Source organism: Crocuta crocuta, unplaced genomic scaffold, assembly GCF_008692635.1.
Source record: "Crocuta crocuta isolate KB4526 unplaced genomic scaffold, BGI_CrCroc_1.0 scaffold224, whole genome shotgun sequence".
Taxonomy (NCBI): Eukaryota; Metazoa; Chordata; class Mammalia; order Carnivora; family Hyaenidae; genus Crocuta; species Crocuta crocuta.
Window position 1 is genome coordinate 2,435,749 of NW_027529545.1, and position 12,198 is coordinate 2,447,946.

The window sequence follows — 12,198 nt, forward strand, 5'->3', positions numbered from 1 at the left end:
CCGGGTCCCCCCCGCCACACCCTGTCCCCGGGGGCTGGCGCTCCTTCTGGAAGTTTCAAACTGCTCCTTGTCTAGCCATGGAGCCTGGCTGAGTGTTTGCGACATCTGGATAGAGTCAGACCACAAGAGGGACACAAAGGGCTCTTCAAACTAGGTTTAAACTGCCAAATGCATCCTATCTCTTGACTTGGAGAACACTGATCTATCATTTGTAACCATGGAAATGACCCACTTCTTAAAGTATGAACGCAAAGAAAGAGGCAGGCACTGTTCTGTATTTCAGTAAGTTCACGATAAACTCCTTAGTGAAAAAAAGCAGAAAGTGGCATTGAAGTCACAGAAGGATTTTAGTCATTGGAGCAGACGGATCGTTTTATGAAAATGCACTCTATGCAGAACGTATTTCCCCACCCCGTCGCTGAGGAGCCAGACCAGGTCACTGACTTTGGCCAATGGCATTTTAGCAGAGATGACCTGGAAAGGCTTGAAAAGTGCTTGGACAGTTGGCCTCCTTTGTTGGGCGTTTGCCGTGGGAGGGAAAAGAGCGTTTCCCTCAAGTAGCCGTGACCCCTTCAGCCTCAGCCCCAAAACAAACACATGCGGCTAGCAGCCTGCCATCTAGAGATGGATGCAGCCTGATCTGTGACGCGAAGGCAAAAGATCAGCCAATCTGTGCTTGTCCTAAAGACGCATGAGCAGGGACACCTGGGTGGCTCAGTCGGTTAAGTGTCCGACTTCAGCTCAGGTCACCATCTCACGGTTCGTGGGTTCGAGCCCCGCGTCGGGCTCTGTGCTGACAGCTAGCTCAGAACCTGGAGCCTGCTTCGGATTCTGTGTCTCCCTCTCTCTCTGACCCTCCCCTGCTCACACTGTCTCTCTCTCTCTCTCTCTCAGAAATAAATTTTAAAAAGAAATTAATTTTTTTTTTTTAAAAGGGGCCCCTGAGCATGAGAAGAAGTGATTTATTGGACAGCCGACTGAGTTCCGGGGCAGTCTGTTATATAGCCATGGCTGACTGAGTATGTGGCAAATCTCTTAAATTCTACAGTATGATCAGATTGTGAGTGTACTTTGCCTCAGTCTCTCTCATTAGATTATACAGATGTTCGACTGTCAACACAGGTGAACATAATGGACTATGATGCACTTGCCTGAAGTGGGCTGCCATTGCCTTTCCAGAAATAGGGCTCTCTTAATTATTTCTTTCTTTATGATATGTATTTATGTACTTTTTAAGATTTATTTTATTTTTAGAGAGAGAGAGTGAGAGTGGGGAAGATGGGCAGAGGAAGGGAGGGGGAGAGAAAGAGAAGGAGCGAGCGTGAAGCCCGAGCTGGCTCCATGCTCAGCACGGAGTTTGACATGGGGTTTGATCCCACAACCATGGGATCATGACCTGAGCCAAAATCAAGACTTGGACGCTCAACGGACTGAGCCATCCAGGCGCCCCTCATGTATTTCTTTCAATGGGCTTCTATTGGTTTTATTTTCACACAAAACAAAACTCTCTTCCTTACCGTTCCTCTTTGGGATTTGGCAAGTCGGTAACAGAGTTCAGTAGTAACGTCCTGTGGTTACGAGCACAGACTCCAGCAGTAGATTGCCCAGATTTGATGGATTCGGAGCTTGCCTCTGCCCCTTATTAGACTGTTTGTAGCTTTCATGTTAATTCCTCTGCATTTCAGGTTGGTGGACACTTCTCTATGTCATCTGGATACTGAGGATCATGGCTATATCCATCTTTAAGGGCTAGGGAGAGAATGAGATAATGTGAAAAGGGTGCCAGGTACATAGTTCTCGCTCCAAAAATATTTTTATTGTTATTAGCCGTAAGCTCTAAAATATTTGGACCACCGAGTCTGCCAATTAAGGGAAATGAAAGGTATCTGCTAAGTAGTATACATTTCAAAAGGCGATTTCATTTTTCATTATTTTGATGTAATATGGCCCAGGGTAAGCACTGCAAATACAGTCGACCACATCCCAGGCTTGCACGGAGAAAAATAGGCTTCCTTTTCTCTCCCACCACTGCCTCACCATACGACTTCTTACCTGTTTGCCAAGCTTTTTGTTTTATTAGCTGGAGGTCCTGTCTTTGTTCTCTGTGTGGGATTGTTGAGCTTGATGCCAGTTGCAGATTTTCTTCTTAAAATGAAAGCGATCTGTTGCTTGCGCTAATAATAAAATAATACAGATGCATTGTACAAAACATACAACATTAGATGGTATAGAGGAGAAAGTTGAAAAAACACAATCACCCGAGCTGCCACTACAGAGAATGAACCACTCTTGACGAGTACATAGAGAGCCTATGGAGAGTAGACAATTCTGTGCATATATATGCGTATATTACGCATTGTACATATGTGTAAGATATATAATGTATTATGTGCATATGGACACATTTTTTTCCTAAGCGAGATAACATTCGGCCCGCTGCTTCCTAATATTGGGACCCTTGAACATCTCTGGTTCTGAGATTCTCGAAAGTGTGGGTCCTCCCCAGAGGCCACTGGGGATCTGATTGTTATTTTTCATGCTCTTGTATTGCTTCACTGTTCCTTCAAGTTCTTCCCTTCCCTGCCCTCCATGCTCCTTTAGCTCCAGACACTAGCACCTAATATTCAACAATCTCGAGAATAGTAGACAAAAATGAAAACACGTCAAAGAGTACTATTGCCAGTCATTTTTCGGTATGAAAATGCTGGTCAAATAAACTGTGTCTCTCATTAAAATGACCCTCCTGAGGTTCAGAGGATTTCTGTAGGATGACCGGATTGTCTATACTCGACAACGCAGCCTTGAGCATACAGGGCACAAGACGATTCTCTGAAGGGCACCCCTGGTTCATATCTTGGAAGGAACTATCTTTCCTTCCTCTGAAATTCTTGGTTTGAGTTGCTTGATGAAACGCAAGTATGTCCATCTGATCAAACAACAGGCGTCAGAGGTAAAAGGGTGTCCTATTAATCTGCAAGTGGTTTCCAGCCCGTGAAAGTGGTTGGTTAACATCCATCAGCCAGGTAGTGGGAACAGTTTTCAGAATGTGATCAGCATCTGATTTCTAACCATTTGTTTGACTGAGCGTGAGTGAATGCTTGCAGATAATCCAATGGTTATCTAAACTCTCTCAGGTGAGTTTCGGAATTTCTTATGTGTGCAAACACCGAATCTCAGTGCCCACTTCTTGCAACGAATATTTTTATCACCGATACAAGGAAGCGTTAAGGTTTTCCTTGCTTTTTCTCTACCCAGAAAGATTAGTTTATGCCGTTTATGCCACAGCTTGAGTGACGTCTTCGCCAGGGGTCTCGGTGGGTGGGAAACAACTGAGTTACTTCGAGATCCATCTCTGTGTGTGAAGTGTTCATTTCAATTACTAAATAAAGCAATAGCAATAATATGTGAAAGGTGATGTTTGAGCTGCACCTATTACCTGGTGACAGACCTGGGAATAAAGTTAAAATGATAGTACCCTAGGAATATTTGGGGATGTAATTACATTAGACATGTAAATAATGGGAATATTTATGGGTTTTACGTAATTCAGATGCGTGCTTCATGCAGATGCGGCTTTACGTTTACGTGTCAAGAGACCGAGCTGGCCGTGACCAGTTTTTAAATTATAGGAGCAAGTTCAAAGGAGGTGTTGGCCACCCTGAACTTGGAAGAGTCTACAGACCTAAGCTGAGACCCCATTCTACCCTTTCATCGCGTTCTTTAACCTGTGTGAGCCTCGGGCATCTTATTATCTGGCAGGAAGTCAAGTGTCAGTGGGATTCGAGGCAAAGCAGCCCAGCACAAAATAAATGCTCAGCAAATATTAGTTCCCTACCTCCTTGCAAAAATGCCTCCAAATCTGCTGAGGAAAAGACCATCGTGGATCAAGACAAAAACAAGACTCCTCTGTCAGTGCAGAACCCGACGTGGGGCTTGATCCCACGAATTGTGAGATTATAACCTGAGCCGGAACTAAGAGTTGGACACTCAACCAGCTGAGCCACCCAGGTGTCCCCCCTTTTCCCCCGATCTTTTAGATAAGAATGATTAAGATGCCCCCACTTCTCGAACCTTCCCCGAAAGTACAGAACATGAGGACAAATCCTGTCTGTCCTTCCTAACACCCTCTCATGGGCTGCCTTTCGATTCCCACAGTAAGTGGCCTCTCCAGTCGTGAGGAGTGAATCAACGCAACTTTGTTCAGACCCAGGTGTGCCCAGGTTATGGCAGCTTTGGCTGCGGGCCTCTACACAACCGATTGGCCACCTGTGTGGGGAATGCCTTCTTCTGGGGGCTTCCATACTCAAAGTGTAGTCAGTTGACCAACAGCATCCGCAGGCCTTGGGAGCGTGTGAAAAATGTTATCACCTCACCCGTCACTCCTCCAAGTCTGCTGAGTCAGTCTGCAGGGCAGTAAGGTCCCCAGGGGTCCGTGTGCCCATTAAAGTGTGAGGGGAGCTGCTCAGCTGCTGTGTCTCAAACGTGCCTGGAAAGTTCTAGAGAAAAGCTGATGCCAGGATCTCACCTCCAAAGAGTCTTATTTAATTGGCTGGCATGTAGCCTGGACTTCTCCAGAGCTCCTGAGTTCGTTCTTTTTTTTTTTTAAAATAAGCTCTATTCCCAATACGGGGCTCAAACTCATGATCCTGAGGTCAAGATTCACATGCTCTGCCGGAGGAGGCAGCCAGGTGCCCCTCCCCAGTTTTTTGTAATGTGCAGCCAGGGCTGGGAAGGACCCATGTGGAGAACACGCAGGTGCGGTTGGGTCTTGTTTTGGCTGACAGCACCAGGTGCTTACAATGAATCCTGACGGGGAGCGGAGGACACGGGCGGGTGAGCAACGGTCTTCTCACCTGTACTTCGTTCTCATTTGTCTCCAGGTGGCCCCTCCGAAGGCAAGCTGATTCCAGGAGATCAGATTGTAATGATTAACGATGAGCCAGTCAGCGCTGCGCCGAGGGAGCGGGTCATCGACCTGGTCAGGTGCGTGACTCACTCCCCGGGGCCCCGTCCCGCTGTGAGGCTCTGAGACCTTGTCCAGCTGAGGAAGGGCTTCCTATGAGTTAGTTTACGGCAGAAATGTAAGTTCGCACATTCACCTTGAAAATGCTGGCGACGTTGACCTCTAACATAAAAACCCCTAAACACGAAACACCACGTTGCCCGTTGCGTGTTAATAGTGACGGTGCCTACGTCTCATCCTGAGCATTGACTCCTATTTCCATCGCTGTAGCCAAAAGTTGCATTTTTTGCCCCTTCCCAAATTATGAACGCGTTGATCTTGGATAATCGAGGGGATAAAATGCAATACCCAAATTCAGTATAAGTGATGAGCAATTTTATATAATCTCGTGGATACTCAAACATATAGTTCACTGATTTTTCATACGTGACTGAGTGATTCATTACTGAATTGTGAAATCATCAACCAAAGCAAAAGGATAATGAGGTCAAAGCTGCGACAGTTTAAAAATGTGCTTGGTTTATTGGTTTAGCTTGATCATAGATAATAAGTGATTTGTTGTGAGATATTCTAAGTGGGGCACCAGAAAATAAATTTTACATGATGTTAACGTATTGGCCCAGAATCTTCTTAAGAGCCGTCTGGACTTTCTCTCCCACAGTGTATTTAGGGCAAAAAGGGGTCGTTAGAAGTTTTCCAAATGAAGCTATGCCTGCTGTATGGGTGAATCCACTTGCGGTCCGGGGGTGCCGAGGGACAGTGGGTGCGTGACACCTGTCTTTTATAAATCGATTGTTTCAAGCACAATTGAAGCAGAAGCTAAAGCTATCAGGACACGTTAAGCTGAGAAAGGGGTCTTCTAACATCGACGCTCTTTCATAACAAAAAATACCCCCGCGCTTGGAAATGGCATTACATGGAGTGTTTGGGGGGCTTTCCAGAGAACGTTTCTTACTCAGGCTTAGCTTAGCTTCCGCTTCCTGGAGAAGCCCTGGATGGTCATGCAACCTTGGAAGAACTGGGAGGAGGGTAAGAAGAAATATAGAAACAGAGGAGGCTTATTTTTAGGGTAAGCAGCCATTCTGGCTTTAGCGCGGCAAGGCGTACATCCTGGGAGACCCGTCCGTTCTCGAACGGTCGGTCACCCTGATGGAGTGCGGGCCTATTAGAACGGAGCCTTTGCGGCTGGCTGGCAGAGTGCTCATGGGGTGTCCACATCTCCACAGGATGTTCCTCCTCCGAACCCCGGGGCTCACGTCCAGCTCCCCCTGCATCAGGGACGAGACGCCTGATTTTCCCGTGGGGAGGGACGTGCCTGTGCCGTGTTACCATTTGGAGCCACTTCTGTCTTGAGATGCCTGTGGCTGCGAGCAGGGTCAGACCTCATCCAGGCAGGCTCTGAGCCCCCTATAGGCTTGCATCCCGGAGTCCCTTGTTTGGCAGGCCACCCGGTTACTTTGTTTTCCCCTAGGTACACGCCTCTATAACCAGTTCCATTGATTTGTGTGCCCAGAGGATGATAGGAGAAAGAAAATCTCTGTGTGTAGGTTTCCTTGGACTGAGTTGTGGACCAGAGATGGCAAACGCTGTCTAAAAGTGTGATCATTTCTCAGCAATCCCACGGGGGCATCTGGAAAGATCCCCCACCCCATTTTTTTCCTGCTGCTTTCACACATTACAAAGAAAGTCCCCTCTCCATAAACAAAATCTCTATCGGCCTTTAGGTGCAACGGGGTTTGGCAAATATTCACTGACTACGTGCACGACACCTCGCCGTCCACATCCAGCCTGCCACCTGTTTTCTGCACAGCCCATGAGCTAAGAATGGGTTTTCCCATTTTTAAATGGTCGGACAAAAGGGAGACTATTTCGTGACACACGCAAACCATGTGAAATTCAAATCCCAGGGTCCGTAAATAACGTTTTGTTGCAAAGCAGCCACACCCGGTCATTTATGCATCGCCTAAAAGTGTTTTCTCCCTACGACAGCAGAGTCAAGTACTTGGGGCCGAGACCTATCTAGCCCTTTACGGGAAAAGGTTGTCAACACCTGTTTTAGGAGATACTGAAGGAACGAATTGCATTGTCTTTGGTGATGACTGCAACAGTCCCACGTACTTGAGGAAGCGGTGGTGGTATTTGAAATGGAAAGCATGTATGCTGTTTAAACATTATGAAATACCTCAGTTGCCTAAAACTTCCTTTCACGTGTCCAGGCCCATCCTCTGGGTCAGCGATCGGGAGGGCAATCGGCATCGGCTGTTGAGTCCCTTTGTGTCATCCATGACTAAAAGCTGGCTGTCCTGTGAAGCCCATGCATGAATTCTTTGGGGGCAGGAAAGGAGGGCTTCCCGGGAGCCGCTCCACCGCACAGGGGTCTGCTTGACCCCATCACAGAGGATGGGAAGCACCCTCTCCCCGGATCTCGGTGCTCTGACAATGCCGAAGTTGCAGACGTCTTCCTTGGACTGGAGGAGGGAAGGGGAGGAAGGGAAGTGCTGGCTGACACTAGGAGATCACATTGCGCCTCTTCCTAGAAAGTTCTGGGGGATCCCACTTGTTCGCAGCTCACTTCAGAACGGAGCCTGGGCGTCTCTTTGCAGGGATGAGGGAGACAGAGTCCAGCCCACGGGGAGCTCACAGTCCTCACTACCGTAATGAGCGATGCCTAGTCATGGTGGACCTCTTCCAGACAGACAAGACCCTCACATCGAACCCTTGGGCAACTTTCTCAGATTCGAAGGAATTGTGTTTCTTTAGAAGAGCAACAAAGTGCTTTCTTTTAACCCAAGAAAGCCTAGTGCAATAAGACAGTGGGGTTCCCCGTGTGGAACACACTTGGTCGTAGAGTTCCTGTGCTGGCCGATGCCTTCCAACGCATTAAACCAGTTTGCACATAATGCATTTCTCACTAATAGAAAAAGTTCAAGTATTAGAAGATGTTTCCTTGCCTTCCCATGAGCTCAGTCATCTGTCCGCCACATGTGTACAAACCTAAAAATGTAGCTCTTATACCATCATCTCTGGGCTTCTCAGCCGATATGTGTTTTAATGTCTGTATCTTACACAAGATTAATTCCCTTTCTGTTTAAGAAAATATCCCATTTTCTTAGCCACGAAGGAAATTTGGAAAAACACTCATCATTTTAATACCTCTTTAANGTTTCCAGATACTTTTGTGTTTTGTTGTGCGTTCTTCTTCTTTTTATCGTTTGGTTGCTCTATGATACAAAATTATTTATTTTTCTAGAGAAAATGAAAGAGTTTCTCAGAGACCAATTTACTACTATAGTAACCACATTTGGGGTTTTTCATGTAGCCTCAAAAAGCTGTAATTGCTCTGCTGAAATTAGACAAGTTCTGTTCATTTCACAGTTGTCTACGTTGTTAACTCTCGCTCAGACTTTCGAGTGGTTGAGGAGCAAAATCTTTGAAGAATCCATGCCCTTTGCAAATTACCGTATCTTTCTTCTTTAGAAGTATCCAAGGATAATTTCCCTTGGCTCTTCATAATTAGACAAATTAACTTAAAAGAGTTCCCAACATTTTATTTTTGAAAACTATGGAGTATAATTGCTCACAGACGTCATGAATCATGCCCCGTCCCTCAAGGCTAGCCAATCCAATTGAATTTGTTTGGCGTCAGCAAACAATTACTGAGCACTAACTGGGTAGCAAACGTCATGTAGGGTCCTGGTGATGCATAAATACCAAAGACGTGATTCCTGCACTTAAGGAGGAGGCTTCTAACTAATTGCACTGGATTTACGTGTGTTGCAAGGCTGTGGGGGAGGGGAGTGTTTGGTGGGAATGTCTAGTGAGAGTGATTGGGATGTGCAGGAATGTAGTGCAATCTTAAAGGGTGGCTGTTGACCTTGAGTGGAAGGGCAGGTTATGGCTGGAGAGAGGGTTGTGAAATAGATCTTGCCTTTGTCCCTGGAAACCCCAGAGCCTCCTGATGGACACTTGCTATCCAAGGTGCAGTTCCAAAGATACGCATTGCCCATATGGCTGTCCTAAACCACAACCTCAACGTCTGGTCCTGTCCCCTTGCAGCTGCCCCTTTAATGTGGCCACAAAACTGCTGGCTTGCATTAGAGCAGAGGCGCTGGCCTTTTGGGATTCGAGATTGGATAAATAGCATGGACTTAAGCCTCCTGCACCCGGGAGAACCCACGTGCATACGCAGTTTTGCACAGAGTGTCAGAATGTTCCTGGATTCCCAGGATGCCAATCCCAGTTTTAGAGCCCTGGCAGCAGAATCTGAAAGTGCTGGCTCCCTTCCTTCCCTTTTGTTTCTATTTGAGTCAGAAGGTAACATCGAAGAGCCAGATAGGCGAGCAGCTCAGTCTTACCCCCTTCCCATCATAGCAGTGAACACAGAGGGCTGCCCAGCCCGTGACAAGAAGGCACAAGGGTCAAACTGGAAACTGGCTCCTCTTCTCCCGTCTCTGCACTGGAGAAGCTAGCCATCCCTCCATCTGTCTCCTCTCACGACCTAGGTTGATTATTCCTGCTGATGTATTTAATGAGCTGTGCGAGCTGTAGCCACATCGAGAGAACATTGTCCACATCTATGAGACATGTCACCACTTTTATACTAATGTTCTATGATTNCTTCCAATAAGTAACTATAATAAGAATAAGAATAGATGATAAATTACCATCCATCGCTTTAATTCTCAAAGGACAAACATCAATTTTTAGTGGCATTCCTTTGACCTAAGTAACTATTATGCATAAAAACACACCAAACAATGTACAAATTTCCTTCTAAGGCCAGGAAAGATTATTCCAGTAATTATAACCAGAATGCCCAGAAGCATGATTCGTGTCTTCCTAGAACACATCCCTCCCAACAAGACAAATGAGCCAACTCACTTCCGCAATCGAAGCCAGAGCTTTTTTTTATAACTTTCAAGGGTAACTTTTTTGACACTCAGGAGAAAAAAAAAGAGAATATTATCAATCGCATCCCAACTAATGATGAGAGTTAATATGTAGGAAGTCCTTCTTATCTGCTAAACCCTTTCATTCCCTAGTATTAAGACCATGGAGCACCTGGGTGGTTCAGTCGGTGGAGCGTCCAACTTTGGCTCAGGTCATGATCTCATGGTTCGTGGGTTCAGGCCCCACGTCGGGCTCTGTGCTGAGAGCTAGCTCAGAGCCTGGAGCCTGTTTCAGATTCTGTATCTCCCTCTCTCTCTGGCCCTCCCCTGCTCATGCTGTCTCTCTCTCAGAAATAAATAAAACATTTAAAAAAATTTTTTTAAAGGACCAGACAACACTTACCCAGCGCCTACTATACCCTGTCCTGTGTACATTTTGTATATTAACTCATTCAGTCCTCACAATGATTAATGGATACAGCAGTCACCTCTAATTTACAGATGGGGAAACTGAGGTGCAGAAAGGTTAAGGAATGTGCCCACGATCCCATAGCTAGTAAGTAGTGGCATGAAACCGAGTCTGGCTCCGTAATGAGTGCTCTTAACCTGCTCATCATGTGTGTCTCTTAGAACAGCCCCAGGAGCAAGTACTGTTGATCGTACTCCCGTTACAGAATGGGAAAGGGGCTTAAAGAAGTTAAAGCACTTGCTTAGGGCAAGTAGGGAGGCGCCCTGAGTGGGTGAAACAAGCCAGTATAAATCACCTGGAGCTGTTCGTACCGAGGGGACCAGCCTGGTTATCCGGCATGTTGAGTCCTCACTCGGTAGGCCCTACAGCCACCAGAGCTATATTTGGCCTCTAGCACCTGGGTCTTAGCACCTACATGCCACAGACACCTCCATTTGGGGATTAGGCATTTGGGTTGGGCAAAGAGCCCACCTCCTGTCCCAGGTTGGCCAAGCACTTACTTTGATTTTAGCAGGAAATGCCCCGGAGTGCTTGCCTGTCGCAATCGGTGGAAGATTGGCAAGCTTAATAAGAGTAAGAGAAACCATTTAGAAGGGACCTGTCTAAAAATTAGATCTCAGCCCATCCATCTTTTTCTCAGTCTCTCTCCTCATCAGAATTATAATGGAAAGTCAAATCAGATCATGTTCCGGGGGCAATGTGTCTGCAAAAGAATATATTAGGAGGGTCACCTTCCTGTCTCATTTCAGCTGGGCTTGGATGCGTCACGATGCTGCTTAGTAAAATAACAAAGCAGAGAACATCTACCGAGCGTTGGGCGTATAAAATATGCATGATGATATATGGTACAATAAGGCCTTATTATGGTAAGACCGGCAAGCAATTTCAGTGAAAACACGAAAGAACAGCGCCTCGGTATGCTGACACCCCACCTTGTAGACTGACCTAATACACACTTGCAGTGTACACGTTTTCTGACAATTGCAAATTACAGAGCCTGGGGAGAAAGAGGTCAGCAATTGTAGAAAACGGGACATGTGCAAAAACATTCTAATAAGGACAAAGTAGAAAAAGGGGTTTGAGTCCATAGTTCATAAAGGTTATCATGAAAATTACTAGGAAAAATGGTTGCACTCAGATTGTTTCAACATCCCTTGTATTTGTTAATGAGCACCTCTTGCTCTCTCACTAGATCACCCCATTACTGTACATGCTCTCGTGCAACTCACGTATGGACAATGAATAGCGAAGATTGAAGAATCACAAAAAGTTTTAAACCAGGGCATGTTTTCAATGACCTCCTATGGTTGACACTACTGACTATCTTAGCATCTTATCTATATTACGAAAAAAATGGTAGGGGCGCCTGGGTGGCAACCAACACTTGACTTTGGCTCAGGTCATAATCTCAGGGTTCCTGAATTTGAGCCCCGTGTCAGACTCTGCACTGACAATACAGATTCTCCTTCTTCTCTCTCTGTCTCTCTGTCTCTCTCTCTCTCTCTCCCTCTCTCTCCTTCCCCCTCTCTCAAAATAAGTAAATAAACTTAAGGAGCAAAATCCAAATATTAAAAGAGAAAGAAAGAAATTGTAGAAGATGATTACTGGCCCAATACCATGTTCTGCTAATCCTTTCGAACTACAAGTTTCTAAATTATTCCACGTACTTTCTATATATAAGTAGCTGGAAAAACCAAAACAAACCAAACCAAAACAAAAAACCATTGTGGTGAGCCTTCAGTCAGAACATGACCATGACCAGAACATGACCAACTCTAAGCCCCTTTCCCTAGAGATGTTACTGGAAGGTCACAAGAGCTCAGCGCCAGAGCCTGTCTTTACAGGCAACACAGTGAGTGGGCAAGGATCTGTCCCGA

The 12,198-nt window shown here is 46.0% G+C and overlaps 1 protein-coding gene across 1 annotated transcript in view; it reads left to right on the forward strand.

The window, feature by feature from the left end:
- Window positions 1-12,198, forward strand: part of FRMPD4 (FERM and PDZ domain containing 4) — a 533,682-nt gene that overhangs the window by 446,332 nt on the left and 75,152 nt on the right. The window contains exon 4 of the mRNA XM_077761395.1: window positions 4,881-4,983. Within this exon, the coding sequence (XP_077617521.1) occupies window positions 4,881-4,983 (103 nt within the window). The remainder of the gene's footprint in view (window positions 1-4,880; window positions 4,984-12,198) is intronic.